Source organism: Erigeron canadensis, chromosome 3 (assembly GCF_010389155.1).
Source record: "Erigeron canadensis isolate Cc75 chromosome 3, C_canadensis_v1, whole genome shotgun sequence".
Lineage (NCBI taxonomy): Eukaryota > Viridiplantae > Streptophyta > Magnoliopsida > Asterales > Asteraceae > Erigeron > Erigeron canadensis.
Genome location: NC_057763.1, coordinates 26560112 through 26584444, shown reverse-complemented (window position 1 = coordinate 26584444; position 24333 = coordinate 26560112). Strand labels below are relative to the sequence as shown.

Genomic DNA, 24333 nt, shown 5'->3' with positions numbered 1-24333 from the left:
TTCCTCATGTTTTCCTGAACAAAATATACTGCGCTACTTTTTATTTATGGTTTGATATATGTTAAATTCTATTTCAATGTTTTATTTTTGATATAAATACGGATTTAGTTCATAGTTATTTTATTTCAGATTTATATTGGTTCTTAAATGGATAGGTATAAACTTAAAAAATAATTCATAAAAGATGTACTCACGTTCGGATGCATGTATTATTTCATAACAATATTGGGACGTAATTTATGAAAAGTTTACTTCTAATATTCTAGGTTTATTTGTTAACGTTTATTAATTTATATTCATATTAATAACTATATATAACTTTGATAATTATAGTAGTGTACTTTTTCTATCTAATTAAGATAATTAAGCATGCAATTTAGATAGCATATGTCAAACCTACCGAATTCACGTCTTTCAAAACAATTAAATACACAAGAGTTATGTTGCTATATAAATAGAAAAGATATATTTATTTATTTTTTATAAATTAAATATGGAATACGTTATTATAACTCTTTATAGTGGTTGCGAAATACATAATGATACGTGCTACTGTGATAGTTAGTTATTTATAAGTTTTAAAATAACATAAATGTTAAAACAACACTTTTGAATATGCATAAATGAAAGCTTTGATATAATGGTCATAAATCAAATTTTCAAGGGTTGTTTGATATATAAAAAAGGCTTATCAACTCAATCTTAAAAATATATCCTTCTTAACTATGTACATGTCCGCCAATAATAAAAACCTTATGCAATCAAAACAACTGAAAAAGTTTTATCTTTATTTTTAGTCTGTCAAAATCTTTTTGTTTTTATTCTATTAGGGAAAAAAATACAACTTTGTAAACTTTTAGTATTTCATGATTTAGCAATTCTTGTGTTTATAAACACCTAGAAAAGCCAAAAGCAACTCGGCAAAAGAAAAATGCATACTTATTTACATCGATGTGAAACTCAAAGGTTAATACAAAATATGTAAAAATATCCAAGTTGTTATCACTAAACGTCACTTGATTATTGTGCTTCTAAATATACCACCACCAAACTGACGTAGTTATGTGTAACAACTTCCCGTATGAGTATGACACGATGAAAAGCACCAACCACCCAGATTCTCAAATCATAAGGCTCATAGTTAGACATAACTTGTATATATTTTATACTTATAACCATTTTTGATATAAAATATTTTTCGAACACTAATATTTAATATCTTATCTATAACTTCTGATTATATTTATAAAATTTAATATGTTTATCTCGCGTATTACGCGAGAAAATAATATAGTTTTATTTAATATATCTTTCAAAATTAATACTTATTTAATTTTTAAAGCTTTATTGATTTTTTTTTCTTGTAAGGGGGAGAGGTGTAGTGCCACTAAATTGGCTAATTAGCAAGTTTGGCAAGCTATCGGCGAATCATATATCGCCACGTGTCGTTGCCAAAAACTAGCCAAAACATGCGGTATAGTATACGAAAAGTAACCAATTTGCCAATTTCAAAACTAAATAAATGTAACCGGAAATAGTTGCCGGAAAACTAAAAAAAGTGACCGTTTTTTGTAAAAAATAAAACTTGGGCTCAGAATTTGGGGGTCGGGAATTTTGGAAGTCGGAGACGCCATGGCTGCTAACCTGAAGGGTTTACCACGCCAAGATACGCCCCGGATCATCCGAGTCTCATTTTTACGAACATTTGTATCATCATCGCCCATTTTTTCCGGCAACCTAAAAAACTGTTCAACGATATCATCATCGGCTACGAGCTACTTTTTCCGGCTACCTATTGCTTTCATGGAACTAAATCCGACAACGCCGCCAAGGGAAAATCCGGCATCGCTACCGTAACACTACCAAGGAAAAATCTGGCAATGTAAATATATAAATATACATAAATATACATATATAAGCAGGAAGTCTAATCGGAAACCCAAAAAGGGGTCGCCGGAAAACATCCCACCGTAGTAGAGCAGCAACAGTTAACCAAGAACCCAGAAAGGGATCGCCGGAAAACCACAAGCCGCCGTAGCAACAGCAGCAACAGCAAAGGGCTCACCGGAAAAACCCAAGAAAGGGCTTGCTGGAGAACCGATGCAACATGCAAGACCACAGGAAGAAGCAACAGGAAGCACATCGGCAAACCAGAAACCCCAAAAAGGGATCGTCGGAAAACCGAATGAACAAGTAGTAACATAGCCAACTACACCCTTGTCAAAGCCAAACAAAGTTTTGACCGTAAAAGTGAACGTTTTTGGCTGGCGACGACCGGAAACCCCAAAAAGGGGGTTTCGGATCTCACCGGAGGGGTGATATATCACGTTAGGAGCATCGGCAAGTTTTATCGGCATGTATTCCGGCAATAGAAGCCAAGAAAAACATAAATCGAGCCTCAAAATCGAAAACCCCCAAAAAAAATTTTAGGTTTCCGGCGAGCACAAGAACCCAAAAAAAAAACGGTCACAAAGTACACGCTCCCAACGTTCACAAGGATCGGCCAAAACTAGCCGATATATATAGCTAATAGTAACCGATTAAACTTGCCGATACAAGCCGATGGAGATGCTATAGTATAGCCGATTAGCTGATGCTTGCCGATAGTTTTTGCCGATAAAACTAGCCGACTACACCTCTCCCCCTAATATATAAATATCAACACATTATTTTCGAGTTCCGTTGATCATGTTAATTTATATGTTATGACTTTATTGATATTGACACACAATATATTTAAATTTAAGTTTTGTTGATGAGGGGTTAGCTTCCAATTAATGAAGAATGTGAAGTTGTCTTCGTCGTATTCCCTTTGGATGCAAAAGTTGTCGGCAATATCAATTCCTTACTTTTCATATGTAGTTTTCATATTAAACAAGATCGAAAATGTATCTATCGAAGTGGATAAGTTTATCGGGGAAGTAGATCATCATTACGTAGAATTAATAATTGTCCAACAAAAAAAATTCCGAAGTGTAATAGAAATTGCATATCTTTCTTTTATTATCAAACAACATATGTGTTTTTAAGTGTTTGGAAACTTACCGTTTTCTAATTTACTTGATTTATGTTGAGTTACTAACTTTACTAGCATTGTATCCGCGCGATGTGGTGGCGGCTTAGTGGTGCCGACGACTGGTGTTGGTGACGGTGGTCGTGGTGGTGACGAACTGTTATTGGTGGTCGGTGTAAGTAATTGATTTAATGTAATTGATATGAAAGGGTAGTGGAGATATTTTAGAAGATAAGAGTTTGATGATGTAAATTAATTTATTAAGAGTAAAATGGTAATTTTGTATTTAATAATTTTATAAGAGAGAAAATGATAATTATTATAATATATAGTATAGATTTATAGTAATCATAATGAAAGATTGTTTTATTTTTGTGTGAAAAGAAGGCCTAATATATGTCATCTGAAGAATGATGCATTTATATACAGTTTACAAATATCTATTTATAAAATTAAAATATAATAATTTTTTATTTTTAGACGTCTTTGAGCTGTCCCATCATATTTTTACAAATCATTAAAATCATTACACATATTTAAAATCTTTTAGTTTTACCTCTAAGACCATTCTTAAAGGTGAGTGAAGAAGGAAGGTGAAATAAAAAGGTGAAGTAGGTTAATGGTTAAGGGGTATAGGTTAAATTGGTAGGTGATGAGAAAAAAGTGATTATGTTCATCTATGGTTTTGTGGTCCCTAATAATTGTCTTTATCTTATTATTTAGCTTCACTTTATTTTGATTGGTTAGATTATGAGTATAGTGGGGTAGTAATTTGAAGGTGAATGGTTAAGGAGAAAAGTAGAAGGTGAAAGAAATGAGAAGATGATACTTATGGCAGGGAAAAGTGTAGGTGAAAAGGTGAACGGTTACGAATAGTCTAACCATACAAACATCCTTACATATCCTTAAATCTATATACAAATATATATATATATATATATATGTATATATATATATATTGGAGATAGCCTAAAGGCATACCCTTAGATAAGTACATACATCAAAAAAATCTTTAATTTTAAGCAATGCTAAGGACGTTCTTAAGTGTGTTTGAGCTGTCATATTATATCCTTACAAATCTTTATAGTTTATACATCCTTGAAATCATTTAGTTTTACTTCCAACCATACAAACATCTTTACATCTATATACAAACAAAAAATAGCATTGAACCTTTAGGTAAATACATATATCAAAAAAATCTTTAGTTTTGGACAAATTTCAATAGCAAAAGATATTCATGGATAACTAAAGACACCTAACTGCCTAAGGCACCCAAAGCACCCTATTGAAGATAGTCTATATGTTTGTAACAAGTTTTTGTTGTCGCCCTTGTGGTTTTATCTAAATCACTGGTGGGATCTTTTACTTTTGAAACTAAAACTAATAATCCTTTAAACACAAACTCATTGCATTTGCGATCTTTTATTGAAAATAATGTATAAATTATGCGTGTTGTACATGAAATAAGTAAAATAATCATCATGGAAGATTTGGACATATGCAATGATAACGATCACTTAGCCACTGAGTTTTACGGGTCCCAACTTTTGAGGACCTTTCATTATTAGAGTACTATAAAATGTTTGTAGAATTGTATTCATTATCAAAATCTAAAGTTTTTAAACCAGTGCACAATTTATAAATGCAGACGGTGGTTAGGTACTCGAGTTTTTCCTGTAAGGTAGAAGTTCGAATGATGTCAAAGTGTAAATTTACTAGTAAGTTGTGTGGGGAAGAGGAGGTTGTGGTGTTTTACTTTTCGCATTGTTGCTTTGCTCGTGGTAACGTGACCCGGGCATTGACGGATCCAATGCACTAGATGCAGAGGAGACCGACCGCACCAACTTATAGTCTGGTAATTGAATTTGGATATATATTTTATACTTGTTCTTGACTAAAATTAAAGAAAGAACTCATACCTTAAAAGAGGAAAAAAACCTCAAAGTTAAAAAAAATAATTAGCTGTTACTAGTTAAAAAGTTTGGATCCGCCACTAGATCTAGATTAAGCTATCGACTATCTATTGTCGAGTTGGTACATCACCATCTAACAATGCTCACGTGCTCTTTACAAGCCGTTCACCTCCCGGTTAATTTTTTGGACCCACACGGCCAAGCCGGATTCATCACCTATTACATTCCCCAATTTTTAAAATAACTATATTACATCTTTTTATATTAATCACTTGACATTAATAAGCATTCCGTTATCTCGTACTCATTACAAAAGTGTCCGCTCGAGTACCGCCTAATCATATAAAATATTCATTATTTTTATGACTCATTCAAACTCGGCAAAAACTCGACTTAATCTCAATGTTAACCATTTAATCCAGTCTAAAATTGGGTTGACATATTTGGAGAATTGTTTCAATATTTCTAAATAGAACATGTCATATATAGTATTTTTTTTTTGGACGGCATTCTATTCTATTTTTACTCCTAAATTATACATATGCTTGAAAACTAGGACCTCGAAAACCCCTTATTAATCCACCATCACAAATGTGAGAAGTGAGACTCGAGCCCGAGTGGATCTTCCCAAAGTCAAAGATCTTAACAATAGGTCATCAATTCCATTAGCATGTCATATATAATCTTTATATATAATAAAAAACAGCTGAACTAATAGTTTATTAATCAATGTCAATAAATCAAATTCAAAACTAATGATGTCATTATTAATTTGATAATAAATCAAAATTTATAATAATCATTATACAAATATTATAATATATTATATTTTATAACAATATTTGTTGAAAAAATTTCACTAATTTACACTTTTTTGTTTTTCATCAATAATTTATATTTTTTACCCTCACTAAATACTTAGTTAATAATTATTACAACTTGTAATTCAACATTTTGTTTCTAATTTTTTTTCTTCCATAAAATCTTTTCTTTTAATATACTAAAAGACAGTTGTTCTAAAAGCTTATTCACCAATCTCAACTCTCTATTCCTTAAAGTTGACTTTTGTTTTCAATTTTAACTTTAATTTACACTTTGTTGTTTTCAATTACAAATATACACTTTTTAAACATTAATTCCAATATAATATATACATTTTTTAAACATTAATTCCAATATAATAGGTATAGTATAATAGCTAATACATATCCAATAGAATAATATATAATATATATTCAATAGAATAATAACTATTATATATCATAATTATAAAATATATTTACCTATAAAACTCAAAGTTTTATAATATAGATTAATTTTTTATTACTAAAAATTGTAAACTAAATTTTAAATCATAATAAACTAATATCTAATATTGATAAAATTGTAAGCCCGTGTATTTCAGTATTTGACACGGGCTTAAAATCTATACTCCGATTCCAATCTTAATACTCCGATTCCGGAGAACACTCCCTGTATAGGACAATTATTTGGTACGACTTAGCGGGTTATTCGTGTATCACCTGAACTTTACAATCATAGTTGAAATTTTGAGATATTGTACTTAATTTTGAGTCCTAAAACTTTTAATATAAAGAGTAATAATAGAGCAAGTAATATAAATCGGATCTTAAGCGTAAACTTAAACCTGTCAAACATGTCGAAAGTCATTAAAATTGTCTTTACAAAATAACTTTTACAATTGTATTCAATGATTTTCCTCGAGTCTACAAAGACAAAAAATAAAAATAAAAGGGTCATCCAGCTTGACCCAACCGAGACATATTTTAATTGTACGTGGTATATTTTAGTGTGAGGTTATGAAACAAATATATCACAATCAATGTCCCGATTTGCCAAGATAACTAGATAAGACCAAAGACGATGTGATTAGTTTAATAGTTTACACTGAAACTTTGTTAAAGTGAATCAACAAGCAACATGAATAGAATATAAAAAAATTTATTTTAGCCAAAACGTGCATCACGCACAATTAAATATATATAACTAGTTTTAATACCGTACTGTAGCTATATAAATTGTATCATAAAGAAATTTGAATATACCTCATATATGATTTGTGAGAATATAATAATTTATAGTTAAAGTAAACTGATGATAAAACTAAGTTATAATAAATAGTAATGATCAATATAATATATGTTTAGTTAAAGTTTTGGATTTACCTGAAAAATTACAATCACATCACCGGAACTTGTAAGCATAGTGGATGATGGCAAATAGCCATGTTATTTCGGCTTGTAAACTCAAAATTTTGAAGTCTTCATGTTAATAACTTATTATTAGTAATATAAGTAATAGGAGTTGAAGAATTGAAAAAAAAACGGAACCAATTTTATCAATAAAATAATTAATCAAATAAGGTTATAATGTGTTTTGTATATATAAGTCAAAGAGTTAGATATTAACTCTATGTCTAATAAGTAAATTGAATCTATATACAATTAAAAATTCTAATATAATAAAATAAATAAATTAAAAGGATACGTATCGATCAAGGATTACGGCACATGCCGTTTCAAGAACATCTTAATAATGTATTAGTTTATTGGTAGATAAAGAATATTAGTCAAAACTTTATTAATTGATATTTTAAATAGTCGCACATCGTGCGGGTAAAAAAACCTTGTATTTATATATATCATTGAATTTGTAGAAGTTAAAACCTTGATGTCGTTCTAAAAAGAAAATAAAAAAAAATATTTAAAACCTTAGGAAACTGATAGATCAAATTATCATACGGATCCTAGTTTAAATATTTGTAGATGCATTAACAATTAGGAAACTAATAGATGTAATATCTTAGTTTGAATACGAATTTGATTAAATAATGAATATATTAAACAGATTTTTTAATGTGTAAAATTCAAAAGACACTTGTCGTTTTAATATTATGTCACATGTCGATTAAAATAAGCTACAATCTTGTTTTAGTTTATTGGTAGATATATCTCATGGACCGGCCATGATGAGAATTGAGACGGAGTTAAATGGAATGTTTAGTTACTTAATTTTACAGAATGTATGTAAATTGGACATGAACTTATTTAGGTGTTCCATAATTATGTAAAAAAGTTCGATGATGTGGTTGCTACTTTGTATGTCAATTTGAAAATGAGCAGAAGATGTTGAAGTTACCTTCAGAGTATTGTGTACATGAAAACTGAAAAGTAAGTGGTGCATATGAATTGGAACATCATTTTGAAAGTGTGGCAAGTTTCTGCGAAATAAATCTAGTACATGTGCATCTTGTTGAATTTTGTTTTCCTTAGCCCATTAGCAGAAACCTTTTTTGGCCCAAATCCAAAAGTAGTTCAGTACCATGTTAACAGTTAAGTGCAGCAATAATAGAGAGATATTGATCCCCGGAAATTGAACCGCCGGATCATCCTCATGTTTGGATAGTAGTTTCACAGCATTTAGACCAACATTTTGGATGTCCAAATTTTAGTGATGTATTTCTTTCTTTTGTCTTTAGTTTGATTTCATACGTCTTAGAGGTTTTAAATCAAGTGTATGATGATTGTTGTATTTTTCTAGCTTGTTATGCTAATCTTGTCACTTCACTGTTTCGTTCCTGTGTTGATGGATTGAGATCTCTAAAGTTACTCCAACTTGATAGGTGAAGTTGGAGTAACTTCACCTATGAAGTTGAAGTTACTTTAGAGAATCCTAATCCTGTGTGGATTGTGTTTGGTATACCTGATTTTGTTGTTCATACAGATTAGGGAAAGTGTTGCAAACTAAGGCCGTTTCCGCGTTAGTGTTAACCATGTGGTGTATTTCTCATCACATCCGTGAATATTTACCAAAGAACAAGTTGAAATGTTATGGCTCAACCCTATAACATATACACACGCCTTTATAGTATGAGATAAAACCACCAGAAGTATCAAGAGACTCGATTAATACCAGCGACACGAAACTAGTTTGAGAATGTTACATTAGCTCTATACAAGACCAATTTGTAGCTCATGTTGGACAACATTTGAACAACACCATACTATGAAAAACAAAATAATAAACATTTGAATGTACTATTTCTTCACCTGCAATGAACACTCACATCTGTACAACATACACCACATTAGTAGCATATGAATTTGCTCAAATTTACATCTGCTCCTTTTAACTGCTAACAATTCGTTTTGAGTGATTGTGGCACTTTCTGATGCCAAGTCAATTGCACATTAGTAATTACTTGAATTAGCAACTCAAAACATGGCTAATCGCATAAAGTATTGTCATTTTCTGATGCTTTCTGTCTTTCTGATGAGTATTTACTATGCTATGTGAATCACATTAGTTGATGCGAGTTCTCATTCACCCAATGCAATGACAACAAAAACGTCATCAAGAGACCACTTAACAAGCTTACTCTTGTCTACAGGATTGATTATAGCACGCTCTGCAGTTGCCAACCTATACCCTATGACAATTTCATTCCTTTCTCGACCCCTGACCATAATATCATAAAAGCAGAGTTCTTCTTGATCATAAAGATAAAATTCTGCAGGTTTAATACACATCTCGTTTCCCTGCAAATAGTGACGAGTCAAAAGTCAAGTACTGTTGAAAAATTTACCTGGGAAATGAACCAAAATATAACTTACTTTCACCTATTCATGTGTGTTAGTGTAAATGTTTTACATTTTGTTACCACTGTATGTAACATAAATGTACCAAAACTCAATATACTTCCACCCTATCTTACATACATAACTGGTAAGTGGTAACGACGTGTGATCATGTTATTTTAATTGGTAAAAATAAAAGTACTTGACATACATCCGAAAATAGGTGAAGTGTGTTGCATTTTGGTTCAAATAATGCTAAAAGTCATATTCCGCTTGTCTTTCACCCGTTTTCTTTGTAGCTACTTATATTTTTTATATCACATTTTGACCGTTCATAGATGGAACATAACAAAATCGACACATTCTCATAAGTTAATGCATCTAATTTGACACCTCAAGTTTACTACTGAATAATAAAGGGTACCTCTTCTGCAAAAAGTTCTTCAAGAACACGATTTATCTGTTTATCTTCAGCTACCATCGCTAAAGCCATGCTCACAAGCTCATTTGATAGCACGTAATCACTTATCTTGGTTACTGAAACAAGGTTCCTAGTCCTAGAATCCAAAATTTCACTTATTATGATTGATTTGTTGGAAGCCTGCTGCATCTCACGAATCCAAGAGCTATGAGAGAAACCAGAAACACGAAGAGGTGTTGAGCTTGTGTCTTTAGACGGCAGACGTTTTGACTGCAAAAGTGTGGAGTAGAAACTTTATTAGTATCTTCAAATATTTAGTTGTATTCACTTTCAAAAGAACAGAAGTCACCTGAATGTCTCGGATAAGGAGGAGGGTGGCTAGAGATCTCGAGTCAGAATGCACAATTGAGTCTTCTACAGATTCATCTGCAAGAATTAGAATCTGTCTTTTCAGAGTTAGTCGTTTGGTTAATATAACCCACCTGCCCATACATACTGTTACTTGAGTGAATTCCAATTTTCCAACCCAATTTATTAGATTAACATGCGACTGAACTGATTTTGGTGAAACGGTTTGCTATTTTGATGTAGTGACAATGGAACTTACAGAATCAAATGTCTCCAAAGGTAAAGTCTCCAAATGTTTTTTGATGACTGCATTCCCAACACGGTGGACAAGCTTAATGTTAACCAGACCTGAAATATCAAGCCCTCCATCCACTAACTTTCTTTCTCTTTCCTTTTCCACCACCTCATTAAACATCCATAACTCTGAACCAGGTGCCAAGAATGCCTCCAAAACCTGGTAGATGACAAACAGGAGAAATCGTAAGAAAAACTTGTAAGTAAGAAAAACCAAATTACAAAGGATTGATAGATACTAGTGAATTACCATAATCATATCATCAATATCACGTCGCCAACCACAAAATAGTATCTTTTCTGGAAATTTAGGAGGGTCTACCTTTTTGGGGAAGAGACCCCTGCGTACCTGCAAATGACGGAATAGCAAAGAGGACAATCCAATCCGTTATTTAACATTATAAAACTTATATGGACCAACTACAAGACCAAGTAAAAAAAAGTAAGTGAACACCTAAGAAACTGCAACACTTGTACATCTTATATAGAAGACCGGCATAAAGTTAGCTGATATATATAAAAGTTCAGTTTTTAACTGTCTTAACGTTTGAGCAATTAAATTTCAGACGATGCCTCCAAAAATTTTGACAGGGTTATACTGACCTCTGGTAAAGGGCCAGGGGAATATGTGTCATCATCCTCAGCTATGACAAGAATTTCATCGCCTTCTTTCAATAAATAGTCATCATTAGGATTTATATTTATCTTTCCTCCATCTGAAGCAACCTTTACTCCGCAAGGAATTGCGTCAGGAAAGGAAACGAGTATGTCTTCAAATTTCAATCCATCCAATTGTGGCCACCTTTTAATATAGAACTCTGCATTTTCAAACCCCAAGATATCTTCCCATATCTGCAATATAACAATTTCATAGTTTACAGAGCTATCATTTACTCGAAATTCTAGACAACCCAGAGAGTTTATAACCAAAATGGTGTATTCTAAAAAATATTTACTAAAATAGTGTGTTTATGTTTTTCGATTCTTTTCATTAATTGTTTTTATATCATTTACTAACATCAATACACCCAATTATTTTATAAACAAATTTAGAAAAACTCTTCATTTACCATCATAATCAACTAGTTTCGCATACACTTACTCTCCAGCAATCTGAATTGTTACCTCAAATAACATATTTTATTACCTTTCATGTAAAAATTACTTCATTTGATCATTTTTATTTAATCATCATTTTTATGAAGGTAATTCATTGAAAACATTAAACACCCGTCTTTTTCTTCTCTTTTATCAATATCGATCCATATGGTGAAAGTTTATTAAATCATCATTCATTTTTAATAGAGAGTAAATCATTAAAAAAATCATTACATCATCTTCTCTAAAATTTTAATCTTTAAGTTTCAAGAAAACTTGAAATCTCACATTTGTCTTTAAAATTTTATGAAGTTCCTACTCAACATTTCGTTATCATATATATTTTATATTTATTTTTATCTATAAGGCTCTCTCTTTTTTAGCCCATATCTCAAGTCCTAGCTATAAAATTTATGATCTTTCATTAGTTTTTTTACTTTATAAAAGTGGTGATAGAAAATCTTGAATTTGTTCATTATCTACAAAGGTTTGCAAAGGAACAAGTAAAATCACAATACTCTTTTGTTTATCATGTGAAATTTCGAACCTTTTGGTTATAAAAACAACTGGGTTTTGTTTATCATGCATTAAAGTGCCAAGAAGTATTGAAGCAGGTCAATCTAATTTCCTAATGAAAGAGTTGATTATGATGGTAAATGAAAAGGTTTTATAAAGAACTAAATACATAAATACACCAACTTAGTAAATAGTTTTTAAAATACACCATTTTGGTAAATATGTTTATCAAATACACTATTTTGGTTAAAAACTCTAAAAGAAAACAAGTTAATTCAACTACCTGTGCAAGGCCAGGCTGCAGAGCACACTGGATCATCAACCGTCCAATCACATCATGTGCAACCACTGTCTCGATTAGCTCTCCACCGACAAGCTTCACTAAAGGCTCGTTGTCAAGATCACTCATCTCCACAACAACATGACCCCTCAGCCCCTCTTTTACTCCAGTAAGACTAAGAACAACCCGCAAGGCACGTGCATCACTCTGATAATTTCAACAAGTATAGAAATAAGAAACCTTTCTGATGTTTAAAGCATGAGAAGCACAAATAGAATGTGACCATTTGACGTTCTAAAAAAAAAAGAATGTGACCATTAAGTAAGACATACCTGATCTGCATTTTCATCTGCTGCCAGTACAATAATAGCACGTGCCTTTGAAACCGAAACCTTTTTCAAGTCTGCAAGTATAAGAGGACTGCCACTTCGGCATATAACTGAAGTGCCCATGAAGCTGAATTCAAGCTTTGCTATATCCATCTCCATTTCCTCTTTATCTCTTTCTGCCAAAACAACAACCACCCCGCCACCAATGCTCTTATTTGCTATTGCCAGTTGCTTTAAAAGTGAACCCTGCAATCAAAGAACCGCCCAGTCACCACTTAGTTGACACACATCCAAACAATATCGTCTATAGCCTGTTTTATGACAACTGGTTATCATTCTAACTGTTCAATGTCACTTAATCGACCACTTTCGAAACATATATCCTAACAGGGTTAAAATCTAAACTAGTAATCAGAAAGAGCATGAAATGCCCAAAGTAACTAAGACGTACCAATTTGTCACTCCATCCAAGAACGAGTATATGGTTGCTTTCAATCACTTCACTTTTCCCTTTCCGCAATGAATCTACCTTCTCTGAAATAGCATCTGAAACAAGTCCTAGCATCATTGCAAATATCAGCATACCTCCTGCACTTATAGACACCGACACAATTCTTGGTCCAGTTCCAACGCTATCTGCATGGTTTCCTGAATCTGCCACAAATGTCCACGAAAGCCAAAGGGCTTCGGCTAGGCTACCATCATTGACAGCATATAGAGCCAAACCACCAAATGCTATGAGAAATATAGTTGCAAATAAAAGTGCAAGCAACTTTGCATAAGGATAGATAGAAAAGCACACATCCACCATATATGCAATTCTCTTCTTTAGTGGAACCTCTTCTACGTTGTTCTTAGTCCGTTTTGATATATTCTTAATCCGAGGCAGATCATCGAGATATTTATACATTACAAAAGGTGTAACAAGGGTGACCAAAACAGCGTAAAGGGCAATTGTTCGACTGTCAGTATTGGCAATATACACAAAGGAATCTTCATTCTCATTATTCATGTCAATACTTTCACCATCAAGAATGTCCTTATTCTTACAAATTCTATGAAGATTGTTATTCTCTTCCTGCAATTAAGGTAACCCACATCATTAAGAAGTCTCTAATTAACAAAACCATCATGTTAACACTTGGTAATAGAAGAATTTGAATCATAGCCAAATGTCAAAAAAGAACATTTCACTTTCAAATGGAAGCAAATTGTTGTAATTTGTAAACCAAATTTATCTTTTAAAAATTTTGGTATAATTTATGGAATTGCTTAATTTGGTATATAAAATTTTAATTACTTTTATTTTGTCCCTCTCTTTTTCTTTTGAACTACAGATCATATGTGTGATCATATTCTGAAACTTTCTATATATAGAAAAGAAATAAACTAGAAATATCATCTATCATGTGTCTCATCATCAAGTAACTAAAAGCTCAGATATATATAATCTAGTTCAACGATGTCATATCTCCCATGGTGAAATGTTCGACTCTCTGAACTGACATGCCTCAGGAGATTTTTCTTGGCCTCATCCTGTCTCTCTTGAGATGGATGTACCCAGAGCCTCACCCTTGGATGATGAGGTGCACCGAGTACTACTCGTTATCTAGCTATTCTATAACATTTCCCTAATTAATAATCACATTTTCGACACCTATATTATCAATGTAATCAAGAACATAATACCTGAAGCTTTGTAACTTCATTCCGCAATGCAATTGCATAAGACACTACTACTACACATATAACCACCACCTACATTTATCAAAACATTAACTATTAGACAATGTAGATTAATTGTATATATATATATATATATAGAGAGAGAGAGAGAGAGAGAGACTTTCTTTATTTCAAGAACTTTTTTTTTTTTTTTTTCGCGGAAACATTATATATTATATATTGTACTGGATTAAAAATATTTACCATGTTAAACATCACTGAGTTCTTGATCTTAGCCATTTTCCGAATAGGCGTTGTTGAAGAAACTTGAACTTGAGCTGGAGCTTTATTAACTAGTCTCTCCGATTCAGCTACCAATGAACTATTCACATTACCCGAATCCAAACGACCTGAATCTTTCCCCGTTTGACTTCCACTAACCGAACCAAGATCATTTTTACTCACCCGAACCAGACCCGTATCCGAAACAGGCGGTTGTTTTCTCAAAGACTTAGCAACAGAACTACTTTTAACAACAGTGACCCGGTTCCTAGTAGTATTCGGACCCAAAAAAGATGGATAAACATAATCACGGTCAGCAAACCCAAATGTTTGACCTGGGAAAGTGTCACTATTGGTTGTTGTTGTGCTAGAGGTGTCAGATGAGTCAAATGATCGACGGGGAGACCAAGTGAATGATGATGACGAAGGAGATGGAAGTGTGATAGGTGGTAGTGGTGGGAAGTCATCGGAGAGGCGGTGGCGGACGGTGGGGAAGAGTGGACCGGGGAAGTGAGTTGTGGGATCGGTGGAGATGGTTCTTGACTTTTTTAAAAGTGGACGGCGTTCAGTGGTGGATGGTGGTGGAATGTCAGCAGGTGATGGTGGTGGGTCAAGTTTGCTGGTTTGGGTTGACATGGTTTTTTGTGTTAATTATTACTGGAATGAATCTGTGAGTATCTGTCAGTTATTTGGGTGTGTTTTTTTTGTGTTTCGGACACACATGTGACATGGAAATTAGTTAGTGGGGTTTTATCCCCGAATCAGAGATTGTAATCTTTTTAGCTTTTTTACAATTTAAAAAAAAAAAAATGACATATCTTTTTAAATAATCTTTGTAAAAAACTTTCTAACAGTGACTTTGGTATAATCAAATGATAAAAAAGAGAAATGATTGAATTGTACTTCATATTTTAAGATGTTTAGAAGGATTATTAAACTGATCGAAGTAAACTCTTTTAAGTCTGACGCCGCCCCATGCCCCGAGGGGCGGCAAGCGTGAAGAAAAGACCGTAGCGGAAGTAATTCGTCGCCCACATTGTTTGTTGTTTCTCAAAAAAGAAGACCGTTACCACTAGCAAACGGCTAGTTTTCTATTATATATATATATATATATATTTTTTTTTTTTAATTTACCTCCTTATACATACTCTTCACTACTTTCTCATTATTATACTATGTCTTCCATCTTTTCTCTCTATATTTTACAAATTCTTTCAATTTTCATCTATATAATCAAATGGCTTGGATTTGGTCCGAAGAAATTAGTTTGACAAGCTTGAGTCGAGGTGTCAGACGACCCGTTATGCGGTAACTACAAAAGGGAACATACATTTTGGTCGAAAGTGACCCATCTTTTCCTCACTTATAAAAACTAACCATCGACCTATCGAAATTCAGAGGCAATGGTCGCTAAATGGCACCGCATGAGAACAAACATTCACGTATTTGATATGATGTTCAACCGTTTGAACCAAGGTCACGACGATGAACACGGTGCATTGGTTTAAAGAACTATGGCTGAGTACAGGAAGGAATCTCAAAACAGTTTTCATCACGTGGAGAAGTGAGAATTAATATGAAGGAATCCGAAGTTTAAAAAAACTAAAAATTAAATGAATAATTGTTTGGAATATGATGTTCAACCGTTTATAATGTTTGGAATAATTCTTAGTTGTGTTGTGTCGTGTGATGTTTTGAATAAAAGCTGTATTTTTTTATATATAAATTAGTATAATATATGTATGTCTTTTATTATAATATATATATATATATATCTTATATTAATAAAATCAAAAACAAATTAACAAAAATAATTAAAAAGGGCTCCCACAAAGAGATGTCTCACTCCAAAAAAAAAGAGGGACATCTCTTAGGGAGAGCCCCGCGCAACATGGCGGAAGTCGCCCTAAGTGGGACTCCCCAAAAGAGCTTCACTCCTAATAGTCTTAATATCATTTCCTTTTTAAAGAGACGATAAGTAAAGCTGATAACTTAAGATAACTGAATAACAAAAAACTATCGATCCAATTTTTGGGCCAATTCCCTCTTCGTTACTACCCATGTAGTTCGGCCATACCATATCTTTAGGATTTTAAATTTGCCTACATCAAAAAGTCGTTTGTTAATCATCAGGTGATAAATTAATACTCGTAATTGAGTTGATTAAAAATCGTATAAAGTTAAAGCAAATTAAACTTTAATACACATGGTTTACTAGGAAGAGAAAATTATACCAAAAGTGGGACTAATCGAACGTGGCAAAATCGTGTAGTCATGTGTTCCTGACGTTGCACATGCAAGCAATAACAGATTCGAACCTTAGCACAAAAAAGGACTCGACAATTAAGATCCTTTTAAGATTCTACTGTTTTCTCTCATGCATAGAAAACAATTAACCATTATCTGGATATATTATATCGGATTATCTAGGAATAACGGGCTATTTTAACTTAAACGTAGCAACCTAGCTAAATGCGTTTTTTAATGCTTGTGACCGGTTGTCAACTATTTCCTGACAAGGTATTTACCTGGACCAAAATTCAAATTTGAAATATCATGTGAAAAAATATAATTCTTTGTCACTATGAAATGGGATAAATAATGTTAAGAAAATATAGAGTTCTTTTTTCGTGCAATTTCATCAAGGACTCAAAAGAAAAAGGAAAAAAAATAAAAATCTTTTTGCAATCTTTTATACCAATATATTTACTTTTTAACATCAAAGTGCACCATCAATAAAGCATTATTAACACAATAACGATACGAAGAGTTTTGATGTATGAAGCAAGGAAATTCGTATCAAAAGAGGTTAGAATAAAAAAAAGTTCATGTTATTACATAAACCACTTCTGCTATATATCTATTATCCATATTTCTATACTATATTATAAAAAAAATAATCTCATGTTGAAAGTTATATGAAAGATTATGTCCAAAATGCCATTAACGATTATATAATATTATTTAATCAAAACTTTATCTTTTAAAATATCTCTAATAAATCTTTACATCAATTATCTACACCAATCGATGCCGCCTATACCACAAACAGTCGTTCCCTACCACCTCACTGTCGCCGTCACGAACACCGCCGCATCGCGTAGATAACGTGCTAGTATTAATAAAGAAAAATTGTGATTACATAAGAATTTTTAAAATTTATATTACCACAAATCCTTTTAACTTAATTATGACATCATTATACTTTTCTCTTTAAAATTCAAAATATTTTTTTTAAATATGTATAATTAATAAAGATTTTTTTTTAAATGTCCATATTATTATGTAAGATTTTAAGCACCTTATTTTTTAGTTATAATAGGCCGAAACCTATGGTGTTTTTTTTCCAGTAACCTTTTTTTTTCCCCACCAAATGTGTTTTAACGTGTGTCCACAACTACATAACTTTTGTTTCTGTTTAGTTTCGTTTTTAAAATAATAATTTATCACAACTTTTTAACTTATTTAATTAATGCGGTTATTAAAAATTTTAATATGACAACATATTTTAAAACTACCGGGTATCATTCGGTTTATTTGCAAAGCATTTATTAGTTAACCCGGGTAGTTTAACTATATTCTAAAAACCAACTTAGATTTTACAAGTGAACTTGCATAAAATACAACTTAGCTACAATGTTATATATCTTGTACAAATTTCTTCTTTTTTTTTCCTTTCTGATTTACCCCTAAAGTTTTTACCATTTGACTTTTAACCTCACTCAAGTTCTTTTTTCCATTAACAACAAACTTTCTAATCTTATGTTTTTTACCACAAAATTTTAATATATTTATGGTTCCTGAAAACTTTTATTAGTTTGTTTGTTTTTTTAGGCTTCGAACTTTATTACTTTAAGATTCTGTTTTATTATTCTCAACTCTTCCTTTGAATATACGTAATTTTTATCACTGTTAGGTCTTACGTTCGTGTAAAAACTTTCACATATTTATAGTTTTATGACTACTTTTTAAATTTTGTTTGCTTTTGTTTCTCACCCCAAAAATTATATATTTTATCACTGTACGTTGTAAAAGTGTCATTATATAGTTATAGATATACAAATCTGTTGTATTTGTTAAAACTAATTTTCTCTTCCTTGAAAGTTAGACTTATAGAAACAATTACAAATAAATGTTTGTCAATGACTTTATCACGTTCATATCCAAAAATGTATCGTTTAAAAAGTGTGTTCTGCAGCGACGTGCGGATACAAATGACTAGTTCTATACTATATATCAAAGATATGTTTTAAATGTCATACAATAGCTAGAGTGTGACAAAGCATATGAAACTTGTGTTAATTTGGTATTTTACTTTGCTTCAAAGTATTGAGTTCTGCTTTCTTACACTCTACTACTGCCCTCAATTCCTTGTAACAGTTTTCTTTTCAATTAATCTTTAATGCCTTTTCATAACGATTTTTCGTGCTTGTATGTACATAACATTAGTTTGTACAAAGCAATAATACAAAAAAACTCCATACAATATAATGCTATAAACGTAACATATACATGTGTATAATTTCGATATCGATCATTCAGCATTATCATGGGTAACAGGATAACCAATGCCATGTCTTCTAGTCGGAAAAACAACAAACAATGCACTTGAAATGAGACCAACACCAATAGGAACGATATCCAAAACCTCTTGAGCTTCATGCCCTGGGGTTGGATAAAAGCAATTTACCACATTCCTATCGCGTAATGCCACTGCCCCAAATACCAAAACCGAAAGAAGAGCGTGCACCCAATCAATAACCCTCAACCGGTACTTTCTCAAATCGGGCAAATTCTTTTGTTCACAATAGTCTAAAATCCACATCCCTTGAGAAGTTGCAAAGCCATAGAAAATCTGGCCATCGTTTGTTTTGAAACTATCGGTAAAACAAGCAAGAAAACACGAGATTGCTAAGAGGACAAGAAGAATGGCTGTTAATGAACGAGTAGTGGAGTCACACGAACCGTTATTTGTGAAAATTGGTGTGAGGACTTGGAAGGCTAAAAGGGTTCCTGTTGGGAGGAGTTTGGCTAGGTTTGCAGTGCTTGCTAGCGTTTGGGAAAGGGCCGATGACGATGGTTGTGGTCGAGACGTTGGTTCTTCGGGGGTGGTCGTGTCAGTGACGATGCTCGTAGCGGGTTGTCTAGCTCTTAAAGACATGTCTAAAATGGTGAAAATACATATATGATATAATACGCTATATATAAGATGGTGGAAATGCAAATATATATAGAGAAGTTTTATAAAGTTGGTTGTCAAGGGGATCGATAGATTATATTGGCGTGTGGGACTTGTATGTACCTAACTAATAAAAGTGCATATACTCAACTAATGTATTATACGTTTTTTTTAATGAATAAATGATGTAATAAAAGCAATTATTAAGAAATGCGGCAAATGATGGCTGTTTTTTTTTTTTTTTTTAGTTTTATGAAGAAACTAGATTATTTTCCTGCATAATACGCGAGTAAATTTATATAACTATTAACATGTTAACTTTATGTAATAACATTATTTTACATTTAACACATTTATATTTTAATACACTACATATTAAGAAACAATTTACATTATTGTTCTGATAGTTTTTTATATGTTAAGTATCGACATAGACATATTGAGAAACAATTTACCCTATTTTTTTTATTCTTTTATTTGTTTACATTTTTAGATAAATGACTTAACTTATTGTTGTGTAAAATGTATTTCAATTTTTATTAGATATCTAAAGTAAAATGAATGTTAAGTATTAAAGCATTATTATATATTAAAAAAATAGTTTGAGTGGGTTGTTAATGGAATTGTAAAAATTGGTATTAGAGAGAACAATTATTTTTTATGAATAGTGTTGGTAGGTTTGGTTGTGAATGTCACAAAAATCATAATCCTTAAAATATATAGGTTATTTGAATATAAACAGTTATGAACAAATTAATTATATTATATATATACCAAAAAGAAATGTATATAGTACAAGTTATTTATGCACAACAATATATTACAAGTAAACTATGCATAAAAAGGTACAAGTTAGTTATGCATAAAAACAATATAAAGTGTACAAGTTACTCATGCATAAAATACAACAAAATCTTTTGTTAGTTTTTTCTTTACCTCCTAAATTTTTTATTTTTATAACTTTTACTCTCATCATAATATAATTGTATGTGCATGAAGTACAACACCTTTTGACTTTTGCCTTTATTCATTTTTACCTTTGATTTTATATCTTTTAACTACTGTCCTTTATCAAAGTTTTCGTTTTTAGTTTTTTGACACTAAACTTTTGGGTTTTAATGTTTCTATTAAACAAATTTCATACGTTTACATGTTTATCTTTAAACATTTGCTTTTCATTATTTTTATCAAGTTCGCTATATAAAATGTTTTCTAATATATAATAATTTCATCATCGTTACATTTTACATTCATATAATATTTAAAGCATAATAAATAACATCACCGTCATCAAATTATCATTATTGCATTAATATAGTTATTGGTTTTGTTCAATGCATTTATACATCATATACAACGTATTGTTTTTATACGTTATTTTTAGTTCTATTACTGTTTTGTTGCGTTTTCTTAAAATTTGGGTGCGAAAATTTTAAATAAATGTATTTGTATTATACTAATATTGTTATATATTTTTTGTATTGAAACTTTTGTTATATAAAAAACGTGTTCCATAAAGCAAATATAACGACTAAATATCTAAGTGATACGTTATTGACTAGAAAAACAAAAACATATTTTGCACACGTTAAAATTTATAGTATAGTTAGAATAGTCAATATCATTAACTCATTAGTAAGGTTTTTAACCTTATTATACTTATTTGGGTTTAAATTTCACTTTACAATTTTGTGGATATGAATTATTAAGGGATTTTAAGAAGGTTGGGTTCCATCTAGCAACAGCTCAGCAGCCATTGAACTGGGAACCAAGCCAGTTATCCATAAAGCCTCTTGTGGTACTGGAAATCTAGTGATCAACCATCCACTTATTTAATTTGTTTTTTATTAACGACGGAGTTGATTGTTTCACTAGGTGACAAAAATAATGCCAAATTTCTTTCATCAATCACACAAGATAATTGCTTCAACTACTTAAAGCACCAATTATTAAGACCGTTTTGAGATGGTTAATTTCCACAAGAACAAAGGGTAAGAACAGAGAGGTTTGGGCAACTTTCTGATATATAGGTTTATTCTTAATGCAATTCAATTTAAAGGATGAAAACAAATAGCTAATGTTAGCTAGGGAACATGACACAACAATAAAGAAAAGATGATCTGATCGAGTAGAGGCAGTAGTGGCGACGGTGAGTCTCTAAATAGATTTATACGTGCAACAACGATAAGCACAGGTAACTAATGTGCGTGAGGATCCGTCATGGACAACTCATTTAAGAGAAAGTGCTCATGAACAGAACATGATTATTACATTCTATGTGAAAAAGTTACAACATGAGTAGTATGCTTTTGTATGGACCATTCATCCATATTATTTCCTAATTAACATACATATATTTACAATAATCTTTTACATGGAAGTAAGTAATCATCCATATCCATATAGGAGAATTAATACTTAACGTTAATATATATTGGAATCATCCTGTGTAATAGGATGGCTAATACCATGTCTTCTAGTCGGAAAAACAACAAATAGGGCACTTGAAATGAGACCGACACCAATAGGAACAATATCCAAAAGCTCATGAGTTTCACGCCCCGGGGCCGGGTAAAAACAACTCACCACATTTCTATCCCTCAATGCCACTGCTCCAAATACAAAAACAGAAAGCACCGCGTGCGCCCAATCAATAAACTTTAACCGGTACTTTCTCAAATCAGGCATGTACGTGTTTTTTGGATCATAGTCTTCAAAGATCCACATCCCTTCGAAAGTTGCAAATCCATAGTAAATCCGACCATCGTTAGACTTAAAACTGTCGGTAAAGCAAATAAGAAAGCATGAGACCACCAAAAGGACAAGAAGGATGGCGGTTAATGAAGTATTTGTGGAGTTACATGAACCTTTATTAGTGAAGATGGGTGTAAGGAGTTGGAAGAGCATGAGGGTGCCTGTTGGGAGGAGTTTGGCTACATTGTCTGAGCTCGTTAGTGTCTTGGAGAGCTTGGATGGCAGTTGTTGTGGGCTGGGCAGTATTGGTTCGGTAGTGGTGTTGTCGTCGTTGTTCGTGGTAGTTCCCGGTTGTTTAGCTGTTAAAGACATGTTACCTTCATTTGACGGCATAAGAAACGATTAATTGACTATATGAAGGTGGTCTAGCTAGAGAAGCATATATATATATATAGTCTAAAAATTAAGGTTGCTACTAATATTCATAGTGTACGTGTGGGACTTGTAGTCTTGTATGTACCTAACAAATATATGTACTTAGGCATATAGTTTATTTAATTAAGTTAATTAAATTCATTTATACGTTTATTGTCATGAATATTAAATGGTGTATAGAAAGCAAAAATTTTGGCTGAGTATCTTTTTCTATGATTATTAAGTGGATTATGAAATTGACAATTAGTAGCGAGCCATTTTCTAGATAGGTTTATCGGATACATTGCTATGTAGGTTACTTGTGATTTAGACTTGTGCTTTTAAGTTATAACGCTTGAAGATGAATCATAATTAAGGGTTTAAGTTTTGGTTTCTTGGGTTGACATAATGTATTATTGTAATCTTTGTTTTCAGGTTCTCAGGTACACTTGAATTGATTGATAATGGGCTTGCAAGATGGATGGACTTGGGCTAAACTTATCTCTTAGAATATGGACTTTGGAGGGTCCATTTGCCTCAGATAGTAGGGCAACTACTCATATGCCTATATATAGTACATACTAACATGTCTTAGGGTATTGTAACATTGTAGATTTGTAGCCGACTATTTCTCTATCAATATTTAGATCTCCTCGTCAATCTTCTTTTACGAGTATTTTTGTTTAAGCTGTATAACCCATATTGTGATATTAATTTTAATTCGGTTTCTAAACCATTATTAACACCCACATATGTACATAATTATTTATCAATCGGTTTGTAATTATGATTATGGGATTGATTCTGCTAAATTTAACTGATAATTGAAATATTTTTATTATTATTATTATTATTATTATTATTATTATTATTATTATTATTATTATTATTATTTTTTAAATTAAAAACAACTTTTATTATTATTATTATTATTATTATTATTATTATTATTATTATTATTATTATTATTATTATTATAAAGTTGTTTTTTTTTTAATTTTCTTGCAATAATAAATTTTTACTAGGATATGGTTCAAGTATTTAATCACAAAACCCAAAACCATGGCGACAAAGTAGCTTCTCTTTTCTGTAGTGTATTATTGTATTTTACTAATAAGAATTGTTTGGTAAGGTGATTTTGTAGACTTTTAGGAGTTAAAAGTCCCAAGATTTTATAATTAAGTCTTTTAAAATGATAACGTTGTTTAAAATATGTAATATTTGAGATCAAAATTCTCAACACAAAAAATTCCTAAAAGCCCGAAAAGATTTTAAAATGAAAGCTT

The 24333-nt window shown here is 31.7% G+C and overlaps 3 protein-coding genes across 4 annotated transcripts; all 3 read right to left on the bottom strand.

The window, feature by feature from the left end:
- Positions 1-8825: 8825 nt before the first annotated feature.
- LOC122592830 (ion channel DMI1) lies at positions 8826-15467 on the bottom strand. Of its 2 annotated transcripts, XM_043765146.1 has the most exons (11): positions 14743-15467; positions 14503-14571; positions 13265-13891; positions 12817-13059; positions 12488-12691; positions 11194-11442; positions 10841-10939; positions 10556-10750; positions 10298-10390; positions 9952-10218; positions 8826-9488 (listed from the first exon to the last, which is right to left on the bottom strand). In XM_043765146.1, exons 1-11 carry the CDS (start codon positions 15394-15396, stop codon positions 9270-9272), a joined length of 2919 nt encoding a protein of 972 aa, XP_043621081.1. In that variant the 5' UTR covers positions 15397-15467; the 3' UTR covers positions 8826-9269. The 2 variants fall into 2 exon arrangements, with proteins under 2 accessions (XP_043621081.1, XP_043621082.1); XM_043765147.1 differs by lacking the exons at positions 8826-9488; positions 9952-10218 and having other exon boundaries at positions 10297-10374.
- A 3701-nt stretch (positions 15468-19168) lies between these two features.
- Positions 19169-19962, bottom strand: LOC122594623 (protein DMP3-like). Its single transcript, XM_043767056.1, has one exon. The coding sequence runs from the start codon at positions 19919-19921 to the stop codon at positions 19295-19297; it is 627 nt and encodes a 208-aa protein (XP_043622991.1). The 5' UTR covers positions 19922-19962; the 3' UTR covers positions 19169-19294.
- A 2401-nt stretch (positions 19963-22363) lies between these two features.
- On the bottom strand, positions 22364-23005 carry LOC122591783 (protein DMP3-like). Its single transcript, XM_043764022.1, has one exon. It carries the CDS (start codon positions 23003-23005, stop codon positions 22364-22366), a length of 642 nt encoding a protein of 213 aa, XP_043619957.1.
- Positions 23006-24333: the final 1328 nt, after the last annotated feature.